Genomic DNA, 23,981 nt, shown 5'->3' with positions numbered 1-23,981 from the left:
TTTTCAGGGTGAGGCTCAGCATGCATACAACCGGGGCTGGGGTGCATTACCCGCGGTAGACCACGTTGACACCCACATCTACCGGGTGTCACGAGAGAAGCAGCTGATCCAAGCGGATTGAAAACCGTGTCACGCTAGCTGAGATTTGGTTACGGTTGTGAGATTTAGATAGTGCCTGGAATTGACGGAGAGTTAGCGCATATGTAAGAATGGGCTACTTCGGCTATGCAAAGACAAAAACTCAGGATATGCGCACTTCTGAACAATGTGATCTGAGTAGTTTATCGGATGAAGGATCAATTTTCGCCTCTTTGCGACTTAGTATCAACTCCATGCAGATTACGTAACCTTGGAAGTTACACAAACCGCTGGAAAAGAGAACACCAGAGAATAAGCGAATCACTATCAGCTACACTCCAATCCATCATCAGAGTACAGATACAGGAGCAAGACATCTTAAATCGCCACTCGATGTGTATAAGTACAGTCACGAGTGGTTGCTCGACAGATAGCACAGTGACGAAGAGCTTACTTAGTTGCATTAGATCTAGTACTCACACTATTCACTAGAGGTAAAACGTCGTGAAGTTGACAACGTAGCTAGTCATATCACATCAGCACATGATACAACATCCCCTCCATACGTAGATATATATATGTAAGGGTAGCACCTGGGCATTCATTTCTCTTATACCTGGCAGTGCATACTTATACTGGTTAATTCGATGGATGCAGTGGGGGTTGACCAATGCCAAGCCAGGGATGGTCTTACAGCTCGCGGAAAGTTGCTAGGTGAGGTGGGGTCTTTGGAGTCTTTTGGGGGCCATGATCACCTCACTTTGGTTCTGTCTCACACGGCACATCATTATATAATAGCACATGGAGTGAGGGCGTGCTCAGAGGCAACTTTCCACGACCATGTCATCCCAAAGATTCCTTCATTCACAGAAACCTCGCGGGTAGACCGAAGGATTAGCCCATTTCCAACCCAGCCATCGCGGAAAGTTGACCACTGTAGCGAGCCACGGCGCGAAATGTCGACAGCTGGCAAGAACAAGGCAATCCGAGGCTGCTGGACATGCAAAGGTTGTTGGCAACTAACCTACCTGCAGAACCGTGTTGGCTTCTTCGTGCGGCTCTGCTAACTGACGCGTCTATCTAGACCGTAGAGTCCGATGTGATCTTGGCCTACCTAGCTGCGCGAACTGCGCCCGGGTCCAGCAGGTATGTCAAGGGTACGGAATGCGTTTATCATGGCCCAAGGACGGCGATACGAAGCGCTCTATGACCAGCGGAGTGTTACGATGTCCGACGGACTATCGCACCTGTGCCGACATCGAACTCGTGCACACCTCTTTCTTTGACATGGAAATGTACTATTACTTGGTTGAGCTCCGCTCCAACAGCAAGTCTCTCTCATCGCTCCCGGTTGCAACTCTTGATAACATTGGCAGCAGGGAGGGGCGACGAAGCGGTGATTTTGCCAGATAACTTGATATTGCCGTCTCCCACGCCGTTAAAGCCAGTTGACCTGAACGCGGAAGAACTAGAACTCCTTCGATATTGTGAGTATAGATGAATACTTAGGCTTGCGTAGTGATTGCGATGGCTTGCTTACCTGAGAGGAAACGCCAGTTGAGACCACGGCCTTCTCCACCCTGGCTACGTTCAGCGCGGATCTGGCGGGCGTTCGTGACATGCTTGTCGGGATGGCGCTAGCGAACCACACCATTCCATCCCGAGCCGTACTTCACGCACTCTTGGCCTTTTCTTCCCTCCATCGCGACGGCTTGCAGCTTCAAGCTGCCCAACACAAGACAGCGGCGGTTGGCGCGCTTGCGGCATCCGCGCAAAATGGCGTTCTCACCACCACCGAGGCCGCTCAGCATGTTGCTGCCAATATGCTTCTCTGCTCGTTTGAAGTAACTCACCCCGAGTATGTCGATTACAGGCTCTTATGCTAACCCCTGTTCGTAGATTCATATGGGAACCGACTCCCATGGTCACTGGCCGTGGTACTTGATGGGTGCTCGAGATATCATCAAAGCAGCCGGCCTCGAGGGTCAGATTTTCAGAAACGACATCAGCGAGCTAGTAATGTGGACGTATTATCACGATGTCCTAGCCAGATTTAGCCTCCTTCACTGGCGCCGTGGCTCGGTGCCCCAAGTTTTTGCGAAAGAGCTTGGTGCTGAGGGGTGGCAGCGAGACCTATGCTCGTTTGTTATGAAGGTACTTAAATTGGCTGTGGTCATAGGGACGAGGTTTTATTGACTATTCTTGTCTAGCTGAAGTTAAATTTTGGGTCTTTGCCCACGATACTGCGGTATCTAGGGGACATGGTAGATACTCTTAGCGAGTCTCTGCACTCGCCGACACCCATGGTTATTCTCCAAGAGAAAATACATGCCTTCGAGGCCAAGGTCCAGAATGTTCCCGAGCCAGCTATAGCGCCTACGAAAGAGGAAGCCAAAGCAGCTGCAAGTCTGACTGAACTCTACCGATCGGCTGTGCTTGTATACATTGCTCGGGTCTGCGAGAACAAGTTTGGCGAGAATAGAGACCTGACGCCTCTGCTGGACACGAGCTTTGCCCAGCTTGAACAGGCCCACACGTGTCAACGTCTTTTCCCCATTTTCATATTAGGCTGCGAAGCGAATACAGACGAGCGCAGAATGATCATCCTCGATCTGTTGCGCAGAACGGAGGAGACGCATGTCAGGTCTTTGGATTCCATACGTCGTGGGCTCGACTCGGTCTGGATCCAAGATGACCTCAATGCCGATCAGGATACTGCTCTCGACTATATGAATAAGCTGAATGTGGTCGTTAGCTCGTCTCCCACCATCCCGACTTTTGTTTGATAGGTTGGCCGATGAAACGCTTCTGGAATGTAGGATATGTGTACGGATGGGACGACGGTAACACTGGGATAAGTTCTTTGACATGGCGCTATGAGTAGTTCATACTTGAGGGGTTCTTTTCTCTCTCTGAGAGCTGGGGCTGGTAAGGTTAACTTTGAGACTGAAATATATCACTTTGACGTAGGCACGATTATTGTCGATTTCTTTCTATTTGAGGTATTCAGGGCGTGGCTATCTATGGTTCATGTTCGTATATTCTAAATAAGCAGGATAGGCGGTACTAGGCTTGTTCTAATTGTCCAAGCCGGGACAGTTCTCAGATGTCACAGATGTAATCTCTTTGTAGGGATAGGGCTGAGTCCAGATCAAATCATAAGAATCGCTGGGATAGTCGTCGACATCATCGGCGCCCAATTTCTCGGCGAGGCTGCTTAGCTCGCCGTGCTGCCAGCTTTGAAAGGATCCATGTTAGCGTTCGAGCGGGAGAAAGTGAGGTTGAAGACTACTTCGGGGCAATTAGCACTTACCAAATCAAGATGTTTCCTTCGCCATCGTAGTCTTTCACGGCATCTTTGACACACTTCGCGTCGTCCCGGTCACAGGACGTGTCTACGGTAAGCCCTAAGTCATCAGCTAGCGGCTTTACCGTCAAGTACGGCCGCGATCGCTTTCCATCTAATGCACCGGAAGAACTTGTGTGTCAGCGCACCAAGGCTCTTGTTTCGAGTGTGTATCCCTCTGGCGATAGCACCGAGGACGACTTACTATCTTTCGGTGTCTGTGCTAGTATGTATCCAATATTGTACTGAGATGAAGCTCCGAATACGTCCCGCAGGCACTGCGCGCGCTGCTCGCCCTCCATGCTCAAGCCTGTCACGTCGTCGTCCTCGGGCTTTTCACCATGCCTGATCAAATACACGGTGGGCTTTTCCGCGGCCGCCACCAAAGTGGCCGCGAGGCTAGCGAAGAAGAGCGCGCTGGAAAGTTGCATGTCGGTGACTTATCGCTGGGGGTTTGTTGGTTACGTAGGTAGTCTTTACGTCGGCGTCTAGACACGCGGCTATGAACCTCGAGATGATGCTAGCCGAGGGCTGTTGGCGAGCAGTCTACAGGCGGCATTATATACGGATTCTGTTCGTCATTACATAAGTACGAACAGCACGCATGTGCTCGAATGATCACAGAACTACGTGTGAAACTCTGTTCACGCTCTTCGCACACGTGTGACGCGCAGGGCCGTGATTGGCCTGGTGACGGCACTGCGATTCCGAATGGGTGCTGTAACCTTCCTACTTAGGTGCGTGCTACTGCGCGTGATAGGCTCGGGCTGTGCGAGCGCCCGTTACGTTCGGGTCAGCTCTCTTGTTGGACACATATGTAGCCCTTCACTTCTCCTAGTTTTTGCCAATGCCTCGTTACCTGCTGTATCCGTAGTTAGGCGAGCCATCGTAACTTAAATACATGTATGCACACTAGTGCAAGGGCGGCGATCAATGACGATCATGATCTTCCGGCTATCTGGCGCCTCTACCCTTTTTATGACTTGTACTAGCGAGTGAGTTACCGGTATGTTACCTGTAACAATATAGTAATTAGGTACCTACGTATTTCGCTCGTAATCATACGAGTTCATTTATATCTACAATTTCTAACTAGACCTAACTAATTATTCATCATCCGTGATAATCATCCAACGCCTGTATATCGTACACCTCGCCACAAGCTAGAGGGGTACGTGTTATATGTAAGTGCATCGTTAGAATTGCCACTGCCGGCACCACTGTACCATCAACTGGGCTGAAACCATCGGGGCTTCCGTCATCGCGTTGCTTATTTCATTCGTCCGTCGCAGGTCCAGAACCACGGGCGTAGCACCGACCGCCATCCGACGATAAGTTTCAATGAGCTTTAAACCAGGATTGGAGCCGATGTCTGCCTCGGCTGTGGAACTGCTACTCTCCAGCTTGTCCACCCATTCTTGCCAACTCACCAGCTGCTTGATCCGGTTGCCGTAATACTGCTGGACACTTGGAGCGATCTGCTCCCAAGTGGTTGCAGATGCGTTGACCGCGTGAAAATAACCGGCTGCCTCCCTTGCCTCGGTTCGCTTTCCAGGTGCCGCTCCCGCGATGTCTAGCACTAGCCTGGCCACGCGTTCAACAGGCACCCAATCTATACGACTGTTGGACCCCAAGTCTCGCGGTAAGATGCCCATGTAGAGGCTACTGGCTATAATACTCGGAAGCCACTCATTTTTGTTCCATATCCCCACCTCAGCCTCTGGTCCGGCAATCTGTCCGACGCGGATTGACGAGACTGGGAACTTCCCGACCGCGGCAGCGTCATCCAGGATTAAACTACCAGTCATTTTGCTAAGCCCATAGTTGTTGCCGGGAAGGGTCCAATCTCCCATTCGCTCTTCTGGTACAGGGCCCTGCTTTGTATCCCATTGATGCACAGTCCCAATAGACGAGATGAAGACAACCGCAACCCGATGTTCGGCAGTTGCGGCGAAGTTGGCTAGGTTTCGAACCCCTTGCAGCTGCGGCTCAAACGTTTCGGTCGATATGTTGAAGTTAACTGGCCAGGCATTGTGAATGATGCGATGAGCCTCCTTCAGAAGTGTCTCATACACGTCTCGTGACAAGCCAAGCATGTCTTTAGATAAGTCGGCATGGAAATGCACGACTTTGGTGATGTGCTCCGTCTCCCATACAAGTCCGCGCTCCTTTCTCTGCTTCTCTTGCTGTCTGGTACCTCCATCCTCGGCTCGGTTGAGACATACAACCCTCTTTACTGCTGGGTTACGAATGAGCTGGTCTAACAGGTAGGAACCGAGCCCCCCAGTTGATCCTGTCAGAATAACCGTCTGTTCTTCACTTGGAGCTACAGGGCGCCCTGCTTTACCCCACACGAGGTCTGTTGTGTATTTCTCGTAAAGGGTTTTTGCTACCTCAACGTCATGGTCCTCTTTGTGGCCATTAACCTTATGACCATTGACCTTGTGGCCATTGACACCATTGACGACTCCGTTGCTAGTAGTTTTGTGTAGGATGTACCGGGCCAGCCGGCGAGGGGTGGGGTTGCGATAAATGATTCGAGCGCTCATCACAGACAAATCAACACCGAGACTACCCTGAAGCGATCTGGACGCATTCATTACTTGCAATGAATCGATGCCTGCAGCAAAGAAGTCTGTGTCCGCTCCAATGCCTGTGTTGCATCCTAGTGTCTTGAAGAGTTCGAGAATTGAAGTGGTTAAGGATTCTTCGGAGCTCGTATTGAGTGTTACCGCTGATAGTCGAGAACCGTCTTGAATCTCTTCATAGAGCTTTTCGATCTCTTCCCCATAAAGCCGAATCGTCCCGGCCTTCTGGACGGTGTTCTTTCCGGATCGGAGGAAGGGCTTGCTGGGACTTGCAAGAGTGATTAGCTCTCTGCTTATCTGCCCATGAGCTACTGTCTCGCTATTTGCTTTCTCAACGAGCGGCCAAATACTGTCAATGAATTTTTGTCTATTGTCCTCGTCTTCGGGGTAATTCACAGGCTCAACTAATAGACCAGCCTGGAATTTGTTCGAACCTATCACCAAAGCCTCCGCAACATTTGGATGATCCTGGACAATCTGCTCGATGGTGATAGGGTTTAGCTTCTCGCCATTCGAAAAAACGATGATGTTGTCTGCACGGCCGTAATATATCCAGAAGTCTGGGAGTGTCGGATGACGTTTATAGAGGTCCCTAGTACTATACTCGTCAAGTTCAGGGAAGGTATAAAAGAAACCCTGCCAGCCTGGTTTCTTATCCTTGCGAACTATGACTAGTTCGTACGCATCGTCATGGTATGGGCGCCAATCGGCTCCAAATTGTTCAGAATTGAACTTGAAATATGCCCATGATTCGTGATCGTTGTGGAAATAAACCGGAAAGCTACCAAATCTGTGCACTGTTAACTTATTGGATTCATCGTTGCATTGCTTCTCTACTCACTCTGTACAGTTTATCAAGTTGAAAATTGGAACTTGAGATTCAAAATCAGCATTTCATGGGCAGCTAGTTGTGTGGTAACAAGAGACGAAACTTTGGTTTTTGGCGTATGGGGTTCTTAGCAGGCGCGTACCTTTATGTTTCACCAACCTCTCCCCGGCGTCTCTTGCAAGGTTGCCTACAAGAACGAGTGAGTAAGATGGGATCATCTGATCAGGGAGTATCATACTTACCACCTCCAAATATTATCATTTCTAACTTACTTAGCTTGGTCATAGAGTCTTCGCTATGACTTGCGTCTTCAAGAACAGAAGGCGGGAGAAATGTGGCCTCAAACTTTACATTCTCTAAGCATTCTAAAATCAAATCAAGCGATAAAGGCTTTTCCGCGATGCTCAGAATCGAAGTGACACCCCTATAGACAGAAATATGAAAGAAGGTATATAAGGCGGCAGCATGAAATAGGGGCATCTGCTGAACAGTTAGCCATATTCGCATTCAATAGAGGCCAGCCGACGCTGTCAACCTACGGGTATGAACAACCCCTTGACCCTCTGTTGACACTCATCCATCCAATACTTCGAGCCCTGCCATTCACCAAACTCCTGGGTTGCGTCGGAAATAGCAACCATACCCTAGTAACTCTATTAGTATTCACGCTATAAGATCGTGTTAACTGGGTATTTCGCTTGCCGTTTTAGCGACGACGGGCTTCGGAAGACCAGTACTGCCACTTGTGTGCAATACACAGAATGGTTCCCATTCTGCTTGTTCGAAAGTTTTAGAATAAGAGAAGTGAGGAACCTGCTCTGCGGGAAACCATTGTTGCAATGAGTTGACTTGTAGAGTCTGCATCTTCCTCTCCTGTAGCCAAGGTTTGACAGCTTGGCTGAAGGGTTCCGCATACCAAAGGATATCACATTTGGTTGCTTCGAAGAGGTTGATCTGAGCTTGCTGAGAGTTCCTTGGGGATATAAACAGTGCCTTTACATGGTCTTAGCATATAATCTTTTTTCCCTTTCCTGGACAAAGAGGCTAGATTACCTGGTAGCCAGCTTTTACGGCAGCCATTACGGTTATAAGGTATCGCGCATCTTGAGGACCGATATATGCTATTGTAGGAAAACTCCCCTCGGGGGCTTCCCCATATCTGTCGACTATATCTCGTGCGCAGTAGTTGATTGCATTCGCATATTCGCCGAACGTCATAGGAGTCCAGCCGTCCCTGGGATCACTTGAGCGTGCTGTGAGCAGTATAGTTCGTTGTGGATCTTTGCTTGCTATATCGTCAATGATATGAGGCAATAGCCTTTGACCATACTGAGCAGAGGCCGTCGACAACGCCATATTAATAACAAGAATACGTCTAAGTTACGAATCTAAATCAAGCAGCGGAAGCATCATAGTATCGGCGTTCATCACCTGGCCAGAAGGGGTACTGGCCACGATAAGTATATATAATTCACACGGATTTTATGTTGTAGTATTTGTAGGTGGGCTTGGATCGGCTTATTTCATCGTACATATTTGACTAATGCAGATAGAGAGAGCATCCCCAGCGAGAACAGTAACGTTTCTGCTCTTCATCCTCCACTTGTGGAGTTTTCAGCTTGCACACTAACAGCTGGAAAAGGGTGTGCTCATCTGCAATGGAATACAACTTTTTCAGCCAACCAGAATCTTGTGAGGCTGTACAACTGCGTAGGTACAACCCCTAGGTACGACCCGACGCCTATTCGCATGAAGACTCAGAGTGAAAATCTGTTCTTTGGCTGGGCTGAGGCCAATAGGGGGGCCAGCGTAGACTTAACACTATCACCATGTAATGCCGTTTCGGTCAACAGAACACACTTGGCCCGATACAAACTTCTTTCTGCACTCATACTAGCGGGCCGCACCGGGCTTGTCCCGGATACGACTAGCCGAAAATCGTGTGAATGATGTTGCTATTGCTTCTTTTGATAGGCATTTGGCGCAGATCGGGAATTAGTTTCGTAGACAAAAACATCTTACTGTAGTTTCGATAACCTATCTCAATAGCCTAAGGCACCGGCTCTGCAGTAGAGTGGGGTGAGAAGAGCATGACAAAAAGGGATGGATTGAGTAATCAACCACGATGGCAATGCAATAAAATTGAACAAAGCTCTTGCCTACGACACTTTCAGATGCGGACTGACTACCTACGCAGTGAAACTTTGGCAGTTTAGACAACGATCTATAAAAGCCAAAAGACATACAACATTGTTCATATGTCGTCACATATTTCTGACATTGATTGAGCAATACGAAAGTATAATAGGTAGTTTCTTCGGAAGCTACGGTATCAGGTCTAGCACTGGAGAAGGAAAAGAAAAAGGAGTATGTGCATCGTGATGTCAAGCTAGTCTTCCAACAAGAGATCGTCGTAGGGATTAGTATTGAAGTGCCGGCTGGGAAGGAGTATGAAGCTAGAGCAGATATGGATGTATCGGGTATCATAAACCCTTATGCATAGGTTATGTAATAAGCGATGGGGTTCCGCTTCAAGAGATTGTGGCTAAAAGGCCATTTCAGCCTTCCCACGTGACCTAAATCGCACACAAACTCGCTTCCTGAAGGAAAATCACCAGCCAGCCACAAAGCTAAGGAGAGAAGTGCCTACTTGGGTAGCAAATCTGTTAAACCTGACCCCACGCCAAAGTCCTCCATCACCAACATCACCACCCGACACACGTAGACGTCCACGAACCCCCAGTCGTCAAAATGGTCAACATTCCGAAGACGCGCAAGACCTGTATGTGTCTCTATATAGAAATCGAAAGGCGAGGTGGGAAAATGCTAACGGAGCTCTGCATCTAGACTGCGCTCGTGAGAACAAGCACACCCTTCGTAAGTGCCGATCCTAGGCCACACCTCTGCCACACGAGAATTCTCTGCCGACCATGGAGCGATACGGATGTAATTGCAAATGATCAACGATTGACCTGTGGGTTTTACAGACAGGGTAACCCAGTACAAGGCTGGAAAGGTGAGTCTGCGCGTGTAAATTATACCATGCGGCAAATCACTAATTACATCGTCCAGGCTTCTCCTTTCGCCCAGTAAGTCTTACCTCAAAACCGATTCCAGTCGTGCGAATCCTTCGAGACGCTTGATTTATACACTTCAATACACCACCACCGACTTTAATGCGACGAGAGCCGAGTGAACGTCAACTCTGGATTGGGCACCCCGCTCAGCCAGTGCATTCCCAATCTCGAAGCCTTGATGCGATGCATATGCCGATTGCAACCGAAAGCCGATTTCCCACCATTGATGGCCAATAACAGCGACTGACATCTGCTTTAGGGGTAAGAGACGTTACGACAGAAAGCAGAGCGGTTACGGTGGTATGTAGCCTCCATCTTAGCAAGGACTTGCAAGCCCTTTTTAACGATCTTAGGTCAAACAAAACCCGTCTTCCACAAGAAGGCCAAGACCACAAAGAAGGTTGTGCTACGTCTTGAGTGCAACGGATGCAAGGCCAAGAAGCAGCTTCCTCTGAAGCGATGCAAGCACTTCGAGCTTGGGTATGGCCCTTCCAACTCGCGGGAAGAAAGGACCGAGACTAATATCGCTTGCTTCGTAGTGGTGACAAGAAGACCAAGGGTGCCGCCCTTGTTTTCTAAACGCGTAAACGTAACCAAAATCCCCAACGACAAATACAAAATATCGGACGCTACGACGATAACGAGACTTGCATTTCGTGGCGAAATCATGGACCAACCTATTCGGCGTGATGTAGGGTGCCTCTGCGGCCCCGAGAGAAGAGATAGGCTCTGGATCATCAGGACTGGGTTCATAGGGTTCACAGGTTTCCGGAGTTTCACTACGGCATAGGAGAAGAAGAGAAAGGTGTTTGTTCCCGCATTAGTTCTTGGTTTACAAACATGCAGTGCCAAAGAGCCAGAGCAAATACCAACCGTTTGTGTTGCACGAACAACTTTTTTTTTCTTATGTCTGATGCATTGTGATTATGCGGCTTCAATGATAATTATACATATGATCTACCGACCTACCGACCTCAACAATGTGACGTTAAGATAATACCTACTAACTACTGGGCTTTTATCTTGAGTTTCAAGGTGTTTTCATATAACACAATCATTCTCAAAGTGGTGTCCTCGAGCTGGCTCTAGGCTTGCAATACGTAAAAATTGATCTTGTATAGGTACTACATACAAAATCCATAGTTATCGATGCTCCCTTCGTAGACCCAATTCTCAAGATCTAGTCCATCACGTGGGATGCGAACTAACAAATATCAATCTCGCAGGTTGATATTGATACGACTTGCATAGCCATATCTGGAGAGCAGCTCACTCATGAGCAGAGTCAATGCCTCAACCTCTTCGGCTTCAGAATGTCAGGGCTTGCGTAGTTAGTTTATATGGGTATTTATTCGGGTACTCGTGATAAGTGAGTCCACTACATTATATATCCGCCATGGTGTGTTTAGAAAGCGGACACTTCTATAGCTGAGCGACGTTGTTCAAAATGGTGACCTCTTCACCTGGCTTGAAGGCCGGTAGCCCGAGGTAGGGACAATCGGCGCAGCGGAACGCGTCGCCGAGACTGCAGCTGCCGCATGAGCCCACCTTGCCCTTCACTGTGAAGTCCAGCTCCAGGTCGTCGAGGTCGTCTGCGCCGAGCTTGAGAACGTCCAGGTCGGCGTCTGCCTTGGCGCGCCGCGCCTTGTCCTCGGCCTCGAGCTTCGCTGCCAGACCGCATGTGCAGTCCTTGCAGGCGCGTCGTCGCTTGCCGATCTTCGGGATGCATTCTGCTGCTGTATGGCGAAGGAATGTTAGCCTGTGACCAGATTTTGGATGGAATTATGGGGAAAGAGAGATGGCGTGATAGAGTGGTGGGAGTAGACGTACGAGGTTGAATAGTCCGGTTGATGTCCTCCTCCGTCAAGAGCGTATCTTCGTCGATCAACTCGTCATCGTCGTCCAAACCGTCTAGATCATCACCTGGCAACAAGCTGACCGTAGGCTGTTTCTTGGCCAAAGGCACGCTGCCGTTCCCATTGCTGCTGTGTCCGTTCGCTCCGCCGTTCTTCCTCTTGCCTCCCAGCCGTAGGAGTACGGGGGCCTCCTCCTCGGCCTTCTCGAACGTGCCGTCCCCTCTCAATACTAAGCCGGCTAAGATGGCCTCTGATTCGGGTAGTGACGGGCCTTCCTGCGGGCGTAGAATGGCACCGGGCTTCATGGATCCGGCGACGGCATCGTACACGCGCCGGGTGAGGATCTGAGTGGTCTCTTGGCGCCGGGGGCCGGCGGCGTCTGTGAGCACGACAACGAGATCGTATGTGGCCGGGGGTAGTGTGACGAGGCCGGAGGCGAGACGGTCGAGCATGGTCAAGTCCGACGTCGCGCGGTCGAAGGTTGTGTAGACATCGTGGAGGGTCTCCTCGTGGGAGGCGATAGATGGAGGGGCAAGCAGCAGAGTGCGCTGCGCAGGGCTCATTTTGGCGGGGTAGTTTTGACGATTGCCGTGGTTGGCAGTCGAGCTAGTATCTTTTTTCTTTTTTCTTTTTTGTGTCTGTCTAGAATGGGGGCGATTAAGTAGAGGAAAATGTAGTAGTAACCCGAACACTGGCAGTTCTGAGCAATGGAATGAAAGATGAGTTTGACTTGGATTGAGGGGAGAAGAAAGTAGGTAGACAGCAAGATAAAAGTCGGGAGTTTGTAATGCAGTTATTTGGGCATTTCCTCGGGTCAGGAGCATTACCAATCAGGACCGATTCATTTGCGCCCGGCAAACGGTCTCGAACACCGTGTTTTGCGACGGAGCGGCCGATTGCGGCCGATTGCAACCCAGCCAGTGGTGGGGGGTTAGGACCCTACATTGGTGGGGTGTTTGACACATGTCCACGGGTATCTTAGTAGTATTCCCCTCCACTACACTCCGCTACCAACCTACACACATCACATGCATATGCAGAACATCGTGAATATCTACTTTGTATGGGGCAGACATGGTCAATTTGGCCTCCTGTGCTTGTTTCTATTACAATCTCACGTCTAGCTTGTCGTGTCTGTTAATAAATATATCCTCTCCAAATCCAACTACGTCACGGCAGAGAGTGTAGATATTCAAGTAGGTACCGCGCCAATATCCACGGTGACGAGTGATCCCAATAGCCGTTTCCACATCGCTGTACTCTCAGGATCAGCTGTTCCTTGAGTTAACGTGGCCCTATTCCCAATCACTATCAACCCAGCTTTCGCGCGCGTTAAAGCGACGTTCATGCGCCGCAGGTCTTTCAGGAAGCCAATGTTACAAGAAGCGTTGCATCTTGTCGATACGAACACCACGACGTCTGCTTCGCGCCCTTGAAAGCCATCGATACTAGACACCTCGATGTTCTTGATTCCGGCGAGTTTCTTCTTGAGCACTTCGAGTTGCAGCGTGTACGGTGTCAATACCGCTATGCTCTGCTCTGGCATCTTCACGACGTCGCCTTCCATTTGGCTGGCTTTCCCTTCAGTAGTGAGTAGTTTACAAATTCGTTGACAGAGCCGGGCCTGGCCTTCATTTGATTTGGATCGCTGGGCGAGCTTGTCCTCTTGATCTGAGCATTCGATGAAAATAGTTCGTGCTTTATCTTGTTTATCCGCCACGTCGATTGGCCACGGAAACATGGAAGCGTTGAGTGGTCGATGCGTATGCTCGATGCCCGTGAGCAGATTGCCCTCGTAGAACTGCTGGGAGCTAAATTCGCAGATGGAAGGATGCATGCGATATTGTGTATCAAGCATGAGCTTAGGAATTTCTAATTCGCAATCTGCTGATTGTGAACTTGCTGGGAGCTTATACAATCTCTCGAAAAGAGACACGTCGAATTCAACGGCACTCGCAAGCTGCTGTACCGTAGGCCTGAGTTGAACATGGTCACCAACCAGTAGTGCTCGTTGGCAGCCTTTCGTCAGAGGGACAAGTGATGCGGGCTCTGTTTGCTGAGACGCCTCATCAATGATAACTACCTCAAAAGCCTGATTGCGTAACAGCCCTATGCCTGCCCCAATACACGTGGTAAATACGAGGCGACATCTCTTGACCCTTCTCTCGGCTTCTTTCAAGGTTTCTCGACTGGAATATATCTCTAACCCCGCCATGGCATCGAGCGTATATGGCCTGAGATCTTCTGCAACTTTGCGAACCTGTCCCGCATTAATATCATAATATTTCAACGAAAGAAAGCAATCTCACATACCTCAGTAGAAACTCTCAGAACTGACTGTCTATCACTGTTAGTCAGAGCAAGGTATCTTCTCATCACATTGTCGACTGCATTGTGGGTAGGAGCCGTAACGAGTATTCGATCCTTCTCTAGCATGCGCTCGAGTGCAATAATTGCAGCAACTATTGTCTGTGTCTTCCCTGTGCCAGGAGGGCCCCAGAGGCACACGAGCGGGCTTCTCAACACTGCTTCAACTGCAGCATTCTGGCTCTTATTGAGCTGGGTCTGGACATGATACTCGTTGGTGTAAGAGATGGATGACGGAGGCAGCAGACACGGAGCCCCTAAAAGCTGCATCCATATCGCGCAACATGTCTCCGGATCGATCGCGAAGTTTCTGCATGCGTCAAACATGGCTTTTGCCGTGACGAAAGGGGCGCAATGTATAAGCCGCCAAGAGCATTGCTTGAAAAACGGTGGTAAGGGGTGCAGGCAACGGAACTTTGCCTTCCCTTTCTCGGAAGAGATTACCATCGCATCCACAGACCATGGCTTCTCGAGGGGAGAGTTCGTGGGCTGGCTTGCTACTACAAGTCGTACATGAGCCCAGCGATCAGGAGTCCCACCAGACGAGTCTATCCGAAACGATGTCATAACCACTGCATCACTACCGTCCTGTTCGGTGCTAGATTCCAGTGTCAAAAGATCATCCCGCTCTTTTGCCTGTTCAGCAACTTCGCCAATATGGTCTAGCGCAATGCCTATCGCGTTATGCGTGAGATTGTTCACGAGCAGTGGATCAACTCCTTGAACCAAGCGGGCGCTTTCAGGCTCGAAACATTCTAATAGAATGTCTAGAGCTAGATCGGGTGAGTGGACAGTAAGAGCCACGAGCTCTATCAATTCAGTAAATGCTGTAGATGAAATGGACTGGACTTGGGAGAGGACCTTTTTCAGCGGCTTTAAAACTAGATCCTGTGCGTTATTGGCGGATAGAATAAACCCTCGGATGACGTCTAGCACCCTATTCTCGATCTTGTCTGGTAGCTCTTCTGGTAGTTCGTGACAATTTCCCATCTGTCCGAAGCATATCGAAAGAAATGGATTTCTTTCCAAAGCTGCGAAGATAGCTTCAACAATCGCTATTGACGGGAGTGCAGCAGGTTCAGGCTCCTTGATCTTGTCTGAAAGATAGGCTACGGATTCAAATAGCAAATTTTTAGCGCTATGCTCCCACAGCCATGTGAATATGTATGATAGATCCTCGAGGCTCTCCACCTCTGTAAGAACACACAGGTCCTTATTGACGATACGGGTAATGCATTCTTTCTCATTCGCTAGATTGAGGGCCTTGAGATTCGGAAGTGAATATTCCTTTGGCTCCTCGTCAAATAGGGGCATTCTCTCCTCCGTATCGACGTACCTGAGCCAAAGGTCAAGTGCCTGCATAGACTGAACGTCTCGATTGGTAATCACATAAACCTCCTAAGATTGCGTCAATGCTTTGCCAGCTCTATGTAGTAGCAAATTTGTTCATTCGACGGGCTCGGGCAACACATAGAAAAAGCTCGATAGACTTACAGCTGCAAGTACGCCGTTCCTGTTGACTCTCCCAAGGTGTCGTTGTAGAGGTCTGCTGAATTTGTCGAGAGCAACACTAACTATGAAATCGAAATTTACACCATTATCAAGAGTCTCTTGTCGCTGGCGACGTCGGTCTCCTATGTTTGTTGTGTTGCGATACGAGCTGTCATCCGACCCTCCCCGCCTAATGTGAATCCATGTATTCGCTCTTTTGCCTTCAAATAGCTGGAAAGAATTGTCATCACAACATAGTCGGTAGTTGACCTTAGTCGGACAGCACAAGCGGCTCTGCAGCTGCGGTCCTTGTGAATGCGGGAAGGCAAATAGTCGCACATGATCATCCACAAGGTAATCTTGTGATCTCTCGACCTTCTTCGGTATATATAGGGCTATAGTAAGCCTCTCATCGACACGGAGAATAATCAACTTTCGGTGGAACAGCTCCAGCGATCGAGAAACTTCCTCAAGGAACGTTGCCATTCTGTCATGGGACGAATATGTACGTTTCCAATGGATTCGAGCATTGTCCAGAGAAAAGCCGCTAAGCTCTTGAGTGCTTACTAGTTCCGACGAGCAGAGGGCGTTCGTGACCAGGTTTTTCATGCCGAGGTCTGGAGGTAGATCCGGGATCTGGCCTACGGTCCAAGCCTTCTGTTCGGCTGTGAGGCTATTGAAATCGAAAAACTGTAGTAGATCATAGAAAGGTGTGTCGTTTCGTCTACACCATTTTGTGGTTAGCTGGATGAGCTCAAATTCTGAGACGGCAATCCCATCGCGGTTTAGTAGTAGCTCCATCGCATCATAATCGTAACCTTCCATATCCCTTTCTTCATGACTCATTCGATCAAGCGATCTCATCGCTGAGTTGTGCAGTATGTCGAGGATGAATGGAGGAGTATCGCCGGATGGCTGTGGCACGTTTTCCAACCTCGGAGGAACTTTGATGCGATTCCCATCGACGCATTGCGAGAACAGGCGATTTAATTCCTGGCATTCTGGCGCCATCGCCCCCTTGATCTTTACCCAGTCCAGGTAGAGGTTCTTGACACGTCCTAAAGAGACATTAGAATATTGAGCAAAGAACTGCAAACGGTCATCATCTGATATAGGTTTAAAGCTGAGTGGTTCCCGCCCAGCTGGGTATTCAGCAGGAATGGACAGTTTCGTTGGCATGAGTTCCTTGTCCCAACAGACGAAGACTTAAGGAGTGTGTTGAATCAGCTGTACTATTCATCATAAGAATGGCCTGCACTCACATGTGTCTCCATCTAGGTCTCCCCCAGACATCATATCTGCTGAAGGTCTTCTGCCACATATTGGGAAAACGATGCAGTCAACTAGGTGCGATAGTTCGGGGCGATAAACAAGCTTGAACTTCTGCAAATCTCCGGGATGGAGACATGGGTTACGTGTGACTAGGACGTGAGCACTCTTCAGGGTTTGAGGCAAACCGTTTTCATCAGTCGTGATCTTGACGTGACACTCCCCGGGTTTCAATACCCCCCAGGCATCACACACACCATACAGTAGCCTGGACTCGGGTACGAGTATGCGACATTTCTGAGTTTTTCGCTTGTTCAACATCTTGCCCTTTTCCTCCTTAATCAACTTCGTGATTTCGGGTCGAGAAGTCTCCAGAGACTCCATTAGGACTTTTTCTGCAAGTTCAAACTTATTGATAGAACAAAGGAATTTGAACGCGACTCGCGGATCCTTAGTGGCCGCGTCAAGAAATCTAAGGTGTGCATTTTGTTTTCTTAATAGGGTCTCTGCCGATATCCCTAGAGCATGCAGGAGAATTACCACTTCGTCGTTGAGATGGCCATAAACGTACGGCTGAGGTAATGTTTAGCACCATTAGCATTGTCACATGCTTTAATCAATAGTGTAGACAGACCTTTGAGTACTCGACTACGGCGAAAGACAAGTCATCACCGCCAGAGAACTTCTTCATGGACTTCCTGAGCTTGAGGAGCGTCTGAGGATTCTTCATAGTGGGATCTAGGGTCACCACTCCTTTGTACCCTCTGTATCGAATCTGGTATACCGATGGAGTATATCGTCTGTCGCGAAATGTCAAGTGCAATTGGCGCGAGAGTTCCTGCGCGAACCTCGGAGATATTAAACCACAACCGTCAGTGAATACGTAGTTATCATCCTCGACGTCTGGAATATCCTCACAACGGCTGGGGTCTACCTTAGTAGCTACCTCAGCTGCGGAGAACAGTAGACCAATGCGCTTCACCTTCTTAGCTACAGTCTTCATCTTGCTAAAGTCGCCAAATGATTCGATGCGTTTTGATATTGCCTCCTTTGAGTCTGCCAAGAGAAGACATGATCGGGACTTGAGCTGGCTATTGCTGTAGCCGTAAAAGTGGTAATGAACTCCCTGTAACTCAACACCTGCACGTAAGAGGTTGGTTATGTAACCAGCTGATTCCTTCCTCGCCCATGGCTTATGTTCACCGCTTTCGTCAGCGACATTATATCGCGGACGGAAGTCCGAGACAGACACTTCAACACTTGGAGTTAACCATTAAACTCTGGTTGTCGGGCGACTGTCTGTCTGCCGAGGTCCGTATGAGCTTACCAACTAGTAGGTTACTGGGATGTAAACCCTCCGTGGCTCTGTTGGGTTTGAATTCCTGAAGCCTCAAGACTATATATGAAGTTACAACAGGTGAATCTGTGCTGCTCGAGATTAGGCTGATAGATTTGACGTAACCGTGTTGGTTGAGAAAGCCAGGCCTAGGCAGCCCGCTCAACGAGGGACCCTCGTATTTCCATTGGGAGTCAGAAAGCGAAATATCCTGCAGCCGCTTCTCGTAAGAACCGGGCTTCGTTTTCTCCATGGCGCTGGGACTTATATCGTAGGAGTCCTCGTTGGGAATGAAAGATAGAATGTTTGCTCGACATGGACGGGAGCTACCACAGGTTTTGAGGAGGAATGGGGGTAGCAAGGGCTTTAGGAATGTGATCAAGTGCACGTCTGCACTGCAACAAAGCCTCCTGCACCTGGCCGCCTTGCAGGTACGTCTAGATACACAAATTAGGCACACATCACTACAACCTATTACGTACCTGCATAATACCTAGTGTTGGCCTCTCTTTATGAAGGTGTATGCGGCGAGACCAGAAGAAGCATTGGGGTTCATCTGATAGCTGAGATAAGCGTATATGTAATTCAAAGTGCACAAAATATGATGATATACCGTAGGCAGTTATACATACTGCCCAGAATTAAGAGAGCGAGCTCAGTACCCCATCTTCAATTCTGTATTCTGTAATATTGAAATGATATGACTACTGAGCATCTGGCCACTCAAGATTACTTAGGCAAGGACGGCAACTGCATGTGGCAGCAATGTTGTGCTACGCGACTACAGCACAAATCTGCCCGAATACCGATGCATCAGTCAATACAGCAATGCGGGGGCCGTGGTGACCTCTTGTATATTCATCTGACGGATCACTTCATCTCTACTTCACGGCAGTACTGGTAACACCTTGATCACACACCCCAAGATACTACACAGTGTCCCCGCATGTGAAACGTCAATCACGGCTTCACAGCCTCTACCTACATATTCAAATATCTATCTATCTAGACAAGCAGTTCTAGCTCAAGATGCCACCATCACTCCCCAATATCTACATAATCGGCAGCCAATGCACCGGGAAAACAACTCTCGTCAACGCACTATGCGAGTATTTCCAGCATCACCCAATTGCTTCCGCAAAGTCGCCTACTGCGATCAAAGAAGTTGCCAGATCCGTCCTCGAAGCCCACGGTTTCGACAGGGGTGACATCCGGAACTCGCAAGATCGAGCCCTAGAGCTGCAAAGACTGATAATAGAAGCCCAATCTAAAGCCGAGAGATCACAGTTAGAAACCGGCTCCTGGTTCATATCAGACCGGTCTGCAGTTGACCCTATCATCTACGCGCGGAAATACGTCAGTGAAAAAGCAGCCACGGCACTAGCTTCCTCACCACAGTGGCTCGAAATGAGTCATCGTATGGCGAAGTCACTCGTCATTGTTTGTGAGGCTGGCGTCGACTGGTTGACAGACGATGGCGTTCGTTTGATGCCGCTGGATACCACAGAATGGCAACAGACACATGCAGAATTCTGTGCAGTTCTGGATGGTGTAGGCTTGATATATCATGTGCTGCCAGCTCGGATCAAGGATATGGATGAGCGAGTCCAGTTTGTGCTGACGAGATGGAAGGAGATGGCAACAGCACATGGGGAATTGTGAGTAATGATGCTGAGACACTTCCCTTACTTACAACTCCATCCTGAAGTCAAATAGAACCAAGACTTAAACATTGGCATCAGATAAGTCACCAGTCATCATGGAATGAGATAAACCATTCTACATATACGACTAGGACTCAAGATGTACAATACACACATTCTAATCTAGATTTATCAATTCGCGTTGATTATTTGCTTCACCTTCACCGGGATACACTCAATGGGGTTAAATAATAGATTTGTATTTGACATATGTTCAAGTTAAAGAGGTGCTATACTGGTATCGTCGTTCTATTGAACTTGGCATAACATGACATGGCACAGAGAAGGGGCGCCAACTCGTCAGCATGCCAACTGATTTTCTACTAAACTCATTCTTCTCATTAATCAATTCGACATGCAATGCGACAATGTTCAAAGATCGTGGAGCCCTTCCCTCCCCATCCCCATCCCTATCACCCCTTATTTCAAACCGCCGTTGTTACCTACTCATTAGCCATGTCGCCTGCAAACAGAAAAGGCGCTGCGTTCGTAAAATATTTTTCAAAGCTCGTCCGAATCTTCCTCTGGCTCGGCCACAGATTCCTCCATTGCTTCAGGCACAGGCTCCTCGTTTTCGGTGACTTCGGTAGTGGGCATCGCATTCTCCGAGGAAACTGTATCATCCTGTGACTCCTCCATCTCGCCCTCGAGATCTAATTCGATCTCAGCTTGTGCAGTTTCAGTAGCATCAACCACAGATTCCTCAACAGGGGTCGCTGTCTCGGCAAGAGTGGTGCTCTCGGCTTCGGTCTGCATTTCTGTCTGTATTTCCGTCTGCGTCTGTATCTCGGTCTGCGTTTCAGTCACGGTATGAATGACTTTCACAACTTTCTTCTCTGTGACGGTCTCGGTCTCCTCAACTGTCTCTTGCACTGTCGGGATGTCGGACACTGCAGGCTGCTCAGGAGAGGACTCCTCCGTAGGGCTCTCGCAGGGCCCGTAAATTGTCGAGACACTGGTAGGTGAGGTGGAACTCTCCTGAGTTGACTCCAACACCTCCTCAAACGGGACACTCGTTACTGATGGCTCTACGGTGCTTTCTTCCTCCTGATACTCAGCACTTGGAACACTCGACTCGGAGGACTGACTGTGTGATACTTGATGGTAAACAGCGCTCGAGTACGAAGGCTCGCTGCGAACGATCGCTTCCATTGGTCGTTGATACTCCTGACGTGCCGGCGGGTCATTGACGGTAGGAAACCGCTGTATCTCAGGCATATTCTTCAACCTATGAACAATAGGCTCGTAAGACGGCTCAGGTGGTGTGCTCCGTAACGAGAGCAGCAAGACGAACAAGCTAAGTGCGACGATGACGACGTTCTTACGGTCCTGCATCAGAACCCGGACTGTCCGCCAGAGAAGCTCCGGCAAACTTGCTGATTGATATCCACCGGGCCGAGTCTGTTTCTGTTTTTCTGCCTGGGACTCTGGCGCAGGAGGTGGTGGTGGTGATGGTGGCGAACGAGCGTATGGGTCAGGATGCTGCGAAGGTTCTCGGGCGGGAGACTCTGGTGGCGGTGGGCTTTGTGGTGGGCTTTGCCCATACATCTCGTGCAGCCTTTCTTCGTCTCGCTGTCGTCGGCGAGAAGCCCTTGACTCAAACCTGGGCTGGTGAGCCGCTTCAGGTATAATCGATGGTGCAGGTGACGCAAGGGGGGATGATCGCATGTTAGCATATGCGTGCTGCCGTGACTGGCGCGTTTCACTTCGTCGCTGTTCTTCATATTGCATCTCCACCTCTTTGGCGATCTCAGCCTCCTCGCGCTCCTGCTGCACAGCGGCAAGGCGCACGATTTCATCTTGCACCGCAGGCTCGACTACCGGCTCGAGCTCCACGTCCACGCGCTCCATCTCCTTCCAGCAGGCTTCCCAGGCGCCAGCACGCATCAAGCCATTACTAGCATATACTTTGACGCGGAATATTTTGTCTCCACCAAGAGTCTCAAATCGGATCTCACTCTTGCAGGTACTACACCAGTGACGCTTGATGGAAGACGACTGTTGCTGTTGCTTACCATATTCATCTTCACTTTCTTCCTCTTCTGCGATTGTCGCCTCATTGGAGGGCCCAAGGTAATGGCCACATTCCAGGATCCTCGCGCGCCGGCGCACAGGGAGATCTAAGGCTTCTAGCAGACGCTCCTCAAGAACCTCATAGTCATTCTGAGGGTGGCCCAGTAGAATACCTCGTTCGATGACTGTGTCGCCGACGCGGTCTTGCAGGATACGCCATGAATTCCGCAGTGTCTTTGCCTGCTCGCTCATCTCGACCGGGTCTAGGTTGTTAACTAGGTCACCCCACATCCATCGTAGTGGCAGTAGCGTCACATGGAGGAGCACGAGGGGCGCTTCCTGTCGGGACTTGAAACGTGGTGGCGTAGACCTCCTTTTAGGAGAGTACTGCGCAGAGCCTGAAGGAGTCCCCAGCCTGGAAACGGATGGAAAGTGTTTCTTGGAAGAGCGTGGCGAGCGCGGCGAGCCCACGACAGACCCAGCTGGCGACGACATCTGCATAGCGCGCACGTCGGAAGGGGTTCTGAAAGGTGGCCGCGGCGTTCCCCGTGCGGTGGGAATGAAATCCTCTTTGTCATATTGTGAGATGTCTGATATGCGAGGCGAGCGGGTGATGGTTGTCATGTTGTCAATGTCGACTCCTTTGCCAGACTCGGAGCCGGCGTCGTACGAGCCCATTGAGCTGCGAGGACTCTTGTCAGTGAAGACATCCTCATCCGTGCCTCCTTGTTGGGAGCTGCTCTCATCCTCATCTCTCCCTCTCGGAGTGGCATCGGCCTCGGACTCAGAATGGTCAACATACGAATGTCCTCTATCGTCAGGTTGAAAAGAAAGATCTGTTCTTTCGCTGAGCATGGAATGCTCGCCGGCTTCTTCGTCGTGGGTTGAGCTGTCGTCTTCGTCGTCTTCAACGCTCGGGCGCAAGCCTCGTGGCGCTTCCCTCTTAGTATCCTTGGTCATCTCAGTATCTGATCTATACTCGGTACGTTCGGTGGATGTTGAAGAAGGGTCAACTTCTCCATCGCTTGAGTCTGTTGTGTCGGGAGTTTGTCGGGGGGCTTCGCTGGGGTTCTCAACGTTGCCGCTCGGTGATGGTATTTCTTCGTCCATTGGGGTGTTGAGGCAGGACGAGTCGACGTGAATCTCAAAGTCAAGGTCCGGTTTTGTTCGAGGCATGGAAAAGAGATTAGGGAAAACAAAAAAGAAATGGATGGCACCCTTGACCTTGTCAATATTACTTGTAGCACAACAGGCGCTTTGGCTGAAACTACCCACCTGCTGTACTGACTCTGTACTTCGTAGGGCAGAGGAAGGGAGGGATACGGCGCAAGCCCGCAGAGATACTAAACAGAGACACTAGACTCTGACGAGACTGGGGACTTTGTTATGATGCTCTTGCTGAGTTGTCAATTCGATGTTGCATCTGCACGTCTGGTTGGCTACGTGCGATCAGACTCGAGGGTGTCATTGGGCGCTTCGGTCTGACCTGATCTGGCGGTGGGCTGGTCCCAGTCAATGTTGACATTCGTTGCTCCGTCAACATATGGCGCTAGCACTCCACAACTGCCTGCCAATTGGCCAATCCCTAATTGACACCTCTACATACTTAGGTACAATACCTAGTACATTGTACCTGGGTACAAGTACCTACTGTACTATATACTCCCTATGTACTACCGGTAGTATTCCGAGAGCATGACATGCTCTACGGAAGTATTTACGGACTCTCCGGTAATTAATTCTAATATTCTAATACCTATCGGCTATATAATTATATGAATTTGATCGGGGTCACGGGAATTAATTGGCCAGCAACAGATTCTCCAGTGTACACAAGCATCAGAAGCAGTTTCTACTGCTGCGATTACTACAGTGGTGATCTGCATAAGTTATAGTTGACGTCATATAATTTTCGCAATCACTACCTACTTATTCCTCTTTATAACTTCGGATAGTCATCACTCTAATTCCCACATGAATATCTACCCATAATAGGAACCTTCTTACAATGCACTGTCATTATAGCAT

The 23,981-nt window shown here is 49.4% G+C and overlaps 8 protein-coding genes across 8 annotated transcripts; 3 read left to right on the top strand and 5 right to left on the bottom strand.

The window, feature by feature from the left end:
• The first annotated feature begins 705 nt into the window (after positions 1–705).
• Positions 706–3,214, top strand: F5B22DRAFT_118745 (fungal-specific transcription factor domain-containing protein). Its single transcript, XM_047968870.1, has 5 exons — positions 706–1,409; positions 1,462–1,565; positions 1,636–1,922; positions 1,978–2,232; positions 2,289–3,214. Exons 1-5 carry the CDS (start codon positions 1,243–1,245, stop codon positions 2,862–2,864), a joined length of 1,389 nt encoding a protein of 462 aa, XP_047831442.1. The 5' UTR covers positions 706–1,242; the 3' UTR covers positions 2,865–3,214.
• On the bottom strand, positions 3,010–3,995 carry F5B22DRAFT_118778 (putative phosphoglycerate mutase family protein). The gene is made up of 3 exons (XM_047968871.1): positions 3,630–3,995; positions 3,392–3,539; positions 3,010–3,315 (listed from the first exon to the last, which is right to left on the bottom strand). The coding sequence occupies exons 1-3, from the start codon at positions 3,853–3,855 to the stop codon at positions 3,156–3,158; spliced, it is 534 nt and encodes a 177-aa protein (XP_047831441.1). The 5' UTR covers positions 3,856–3,995; the 3' UTR covers positions 3,010–3,155.
• A 411-nt stretch (positions 3,996–4,406) lies between these two features.
• Positions 4,407–8,197, bottom strand: F5B22DRAFT_655018 (male sterility protein-domain-containing protein; the record flags this gene model as incomplete). The annotated part of the gene is made up of 7 exons (XM_047979859.1): positions 4,407–6,802; positions 6,854–6,884; positions 6,984–7,028; positions 7,114–7,321; positions 7,381–7,485; positions 7,598–7,834; positions 7,895–8,197. The coding sequence occupies 7 exons, from the start codon at positions 8,195–8,197 to the stop codon at positions 4,621–4,623; spliced, it is 3,111 nt and encodes a 1,036-aa protein (XP_047831440.1). The 3' UTR covers positions 4,407–4,620.
• Positions 8,198–9,431: 1,234 nt separating this feature from the next.
• F5B22DRAFT_604214 (60S ribosomal protein L42) lies at positions 9,432–10,945 on the top strand. The gene is made up of 7 exons (XM_047974783.1): positions 9,432–9,623; positions 9,689–9,718; positions 9,829–9,857; positions 9,914–9,930; positions 10,178–10,218; positions 10,272–10,398; positions 10,458–10,945. Exons 1-7 carry the CDS (start codon positions 9,593–9,595, stop codon positions 10,495–10,497), a joined length of 315 nt encoding a protein of 104 aa, XP_047831439.1. The 5' UTR covers positions 9,432–9,592; the 3' UTR covers positions 10,498–10,945.
• A 58-nt stretch (positions 10,946–11,003) lies between these two features.
• F5B22DRAFT_604209 (cytokine-induced anti-apoptosis inhibitor 1, Fe-S biogenesis-domain-containing protein) lies at positions 11,004–12,663 on the bottom strand. Its single transcript, XM_047974782.1, has 2 exons — positions 11,749–12,663; positions 11,004–11,654 (listed from the first exon to the last, which is right to left on the bottom strand). Exons 1-2 carry the CDS (start codon positions 12,596–12,598, stop codon positions 11,341–11,343), a joined length of 1,164 nt encoding a protein of 387 aa, XP_047831438.1. The 5' UTR covers positions 12,599–12,663; the 3' UTR covers positions 11,004–11,340.
• A 2,598-nt stretch (positions 12,664–15,261) lies between these two features.
• F5B22DRAFT_118591 (RdRP-domain-containing protein) lies at positions 15,262–18,878 on the bottom strand. Its single transcript, XM_047968868.1, has 6 exons — positions 18,229–18,878; positions 17,536–18,152; positions 16,895–17,474; positions 15,636–16,837; positions 15,478–15,539; positions 15,262–15,404 (listed from the first exon to the last, which is right to left on the bottom strand). Exons 1-6 carry the CDS (start codon positions 18,488–18,490, stop codon positions 15,392–15,394), a joined length of 2,736 nt encoding a protein of 911 aa, XP_047831437.1. The 5' UTR covers positions 18,491–18,878; the 3' UTR covers positions 15,262–15,391.
• F5B22DRAFT_118495 (AAA domain-containing protein) lies at positions 18,879–20,170 on the top strand. Its single transcript, XM_047968866.1, has one exon. It carries the CDS (start codon positions 19,267–19,269, stop codon positions 19,897–19,899), a length of 633 nt encoding a protein of 210 aa, XP_047831436.1. The 5' UTR covers positions 18,879–19,266; the 3' UTR covers positions 19,900–20,170.
• F5B22DRAFT_118496 (uncharacterized protein) lies at positions 20,171–23,465 on the bottom strand. The gene has a single exon (XM_047968867.1). The coding sequence runs from the start codon at positions 23,127–23,129 to the stop codon at positions 20,442–20,444; it is 2,688 nt and encodes an 895-aa protein (XP_047831435.1). The 5' UTR covers positions 23,130–23,465; the 3' UTR covers positions 20,171–20,441.
• Positions 23,466–23,981: the final 516 nt, after the last annotated feature.

Source organism: Xylaria bambusicola (genome assembly GCF_022495145.1).
Source record: "Xylaria bambusicola strain CBS 139988 unplaced genomic scaffold F5B22scaffold_17, whole genome shotgun sequence".
NCBI lineage: Eukaryota > Fungi > Ascomycota > Sordariomycetes > Xylariales > Xylariaceae > Xylaria > Xylaria bambusicola.
Note: the sequence above shows the minus strand (reverse complement) of the source record. Positions and strands in the feature narration are given on the sequence as shown.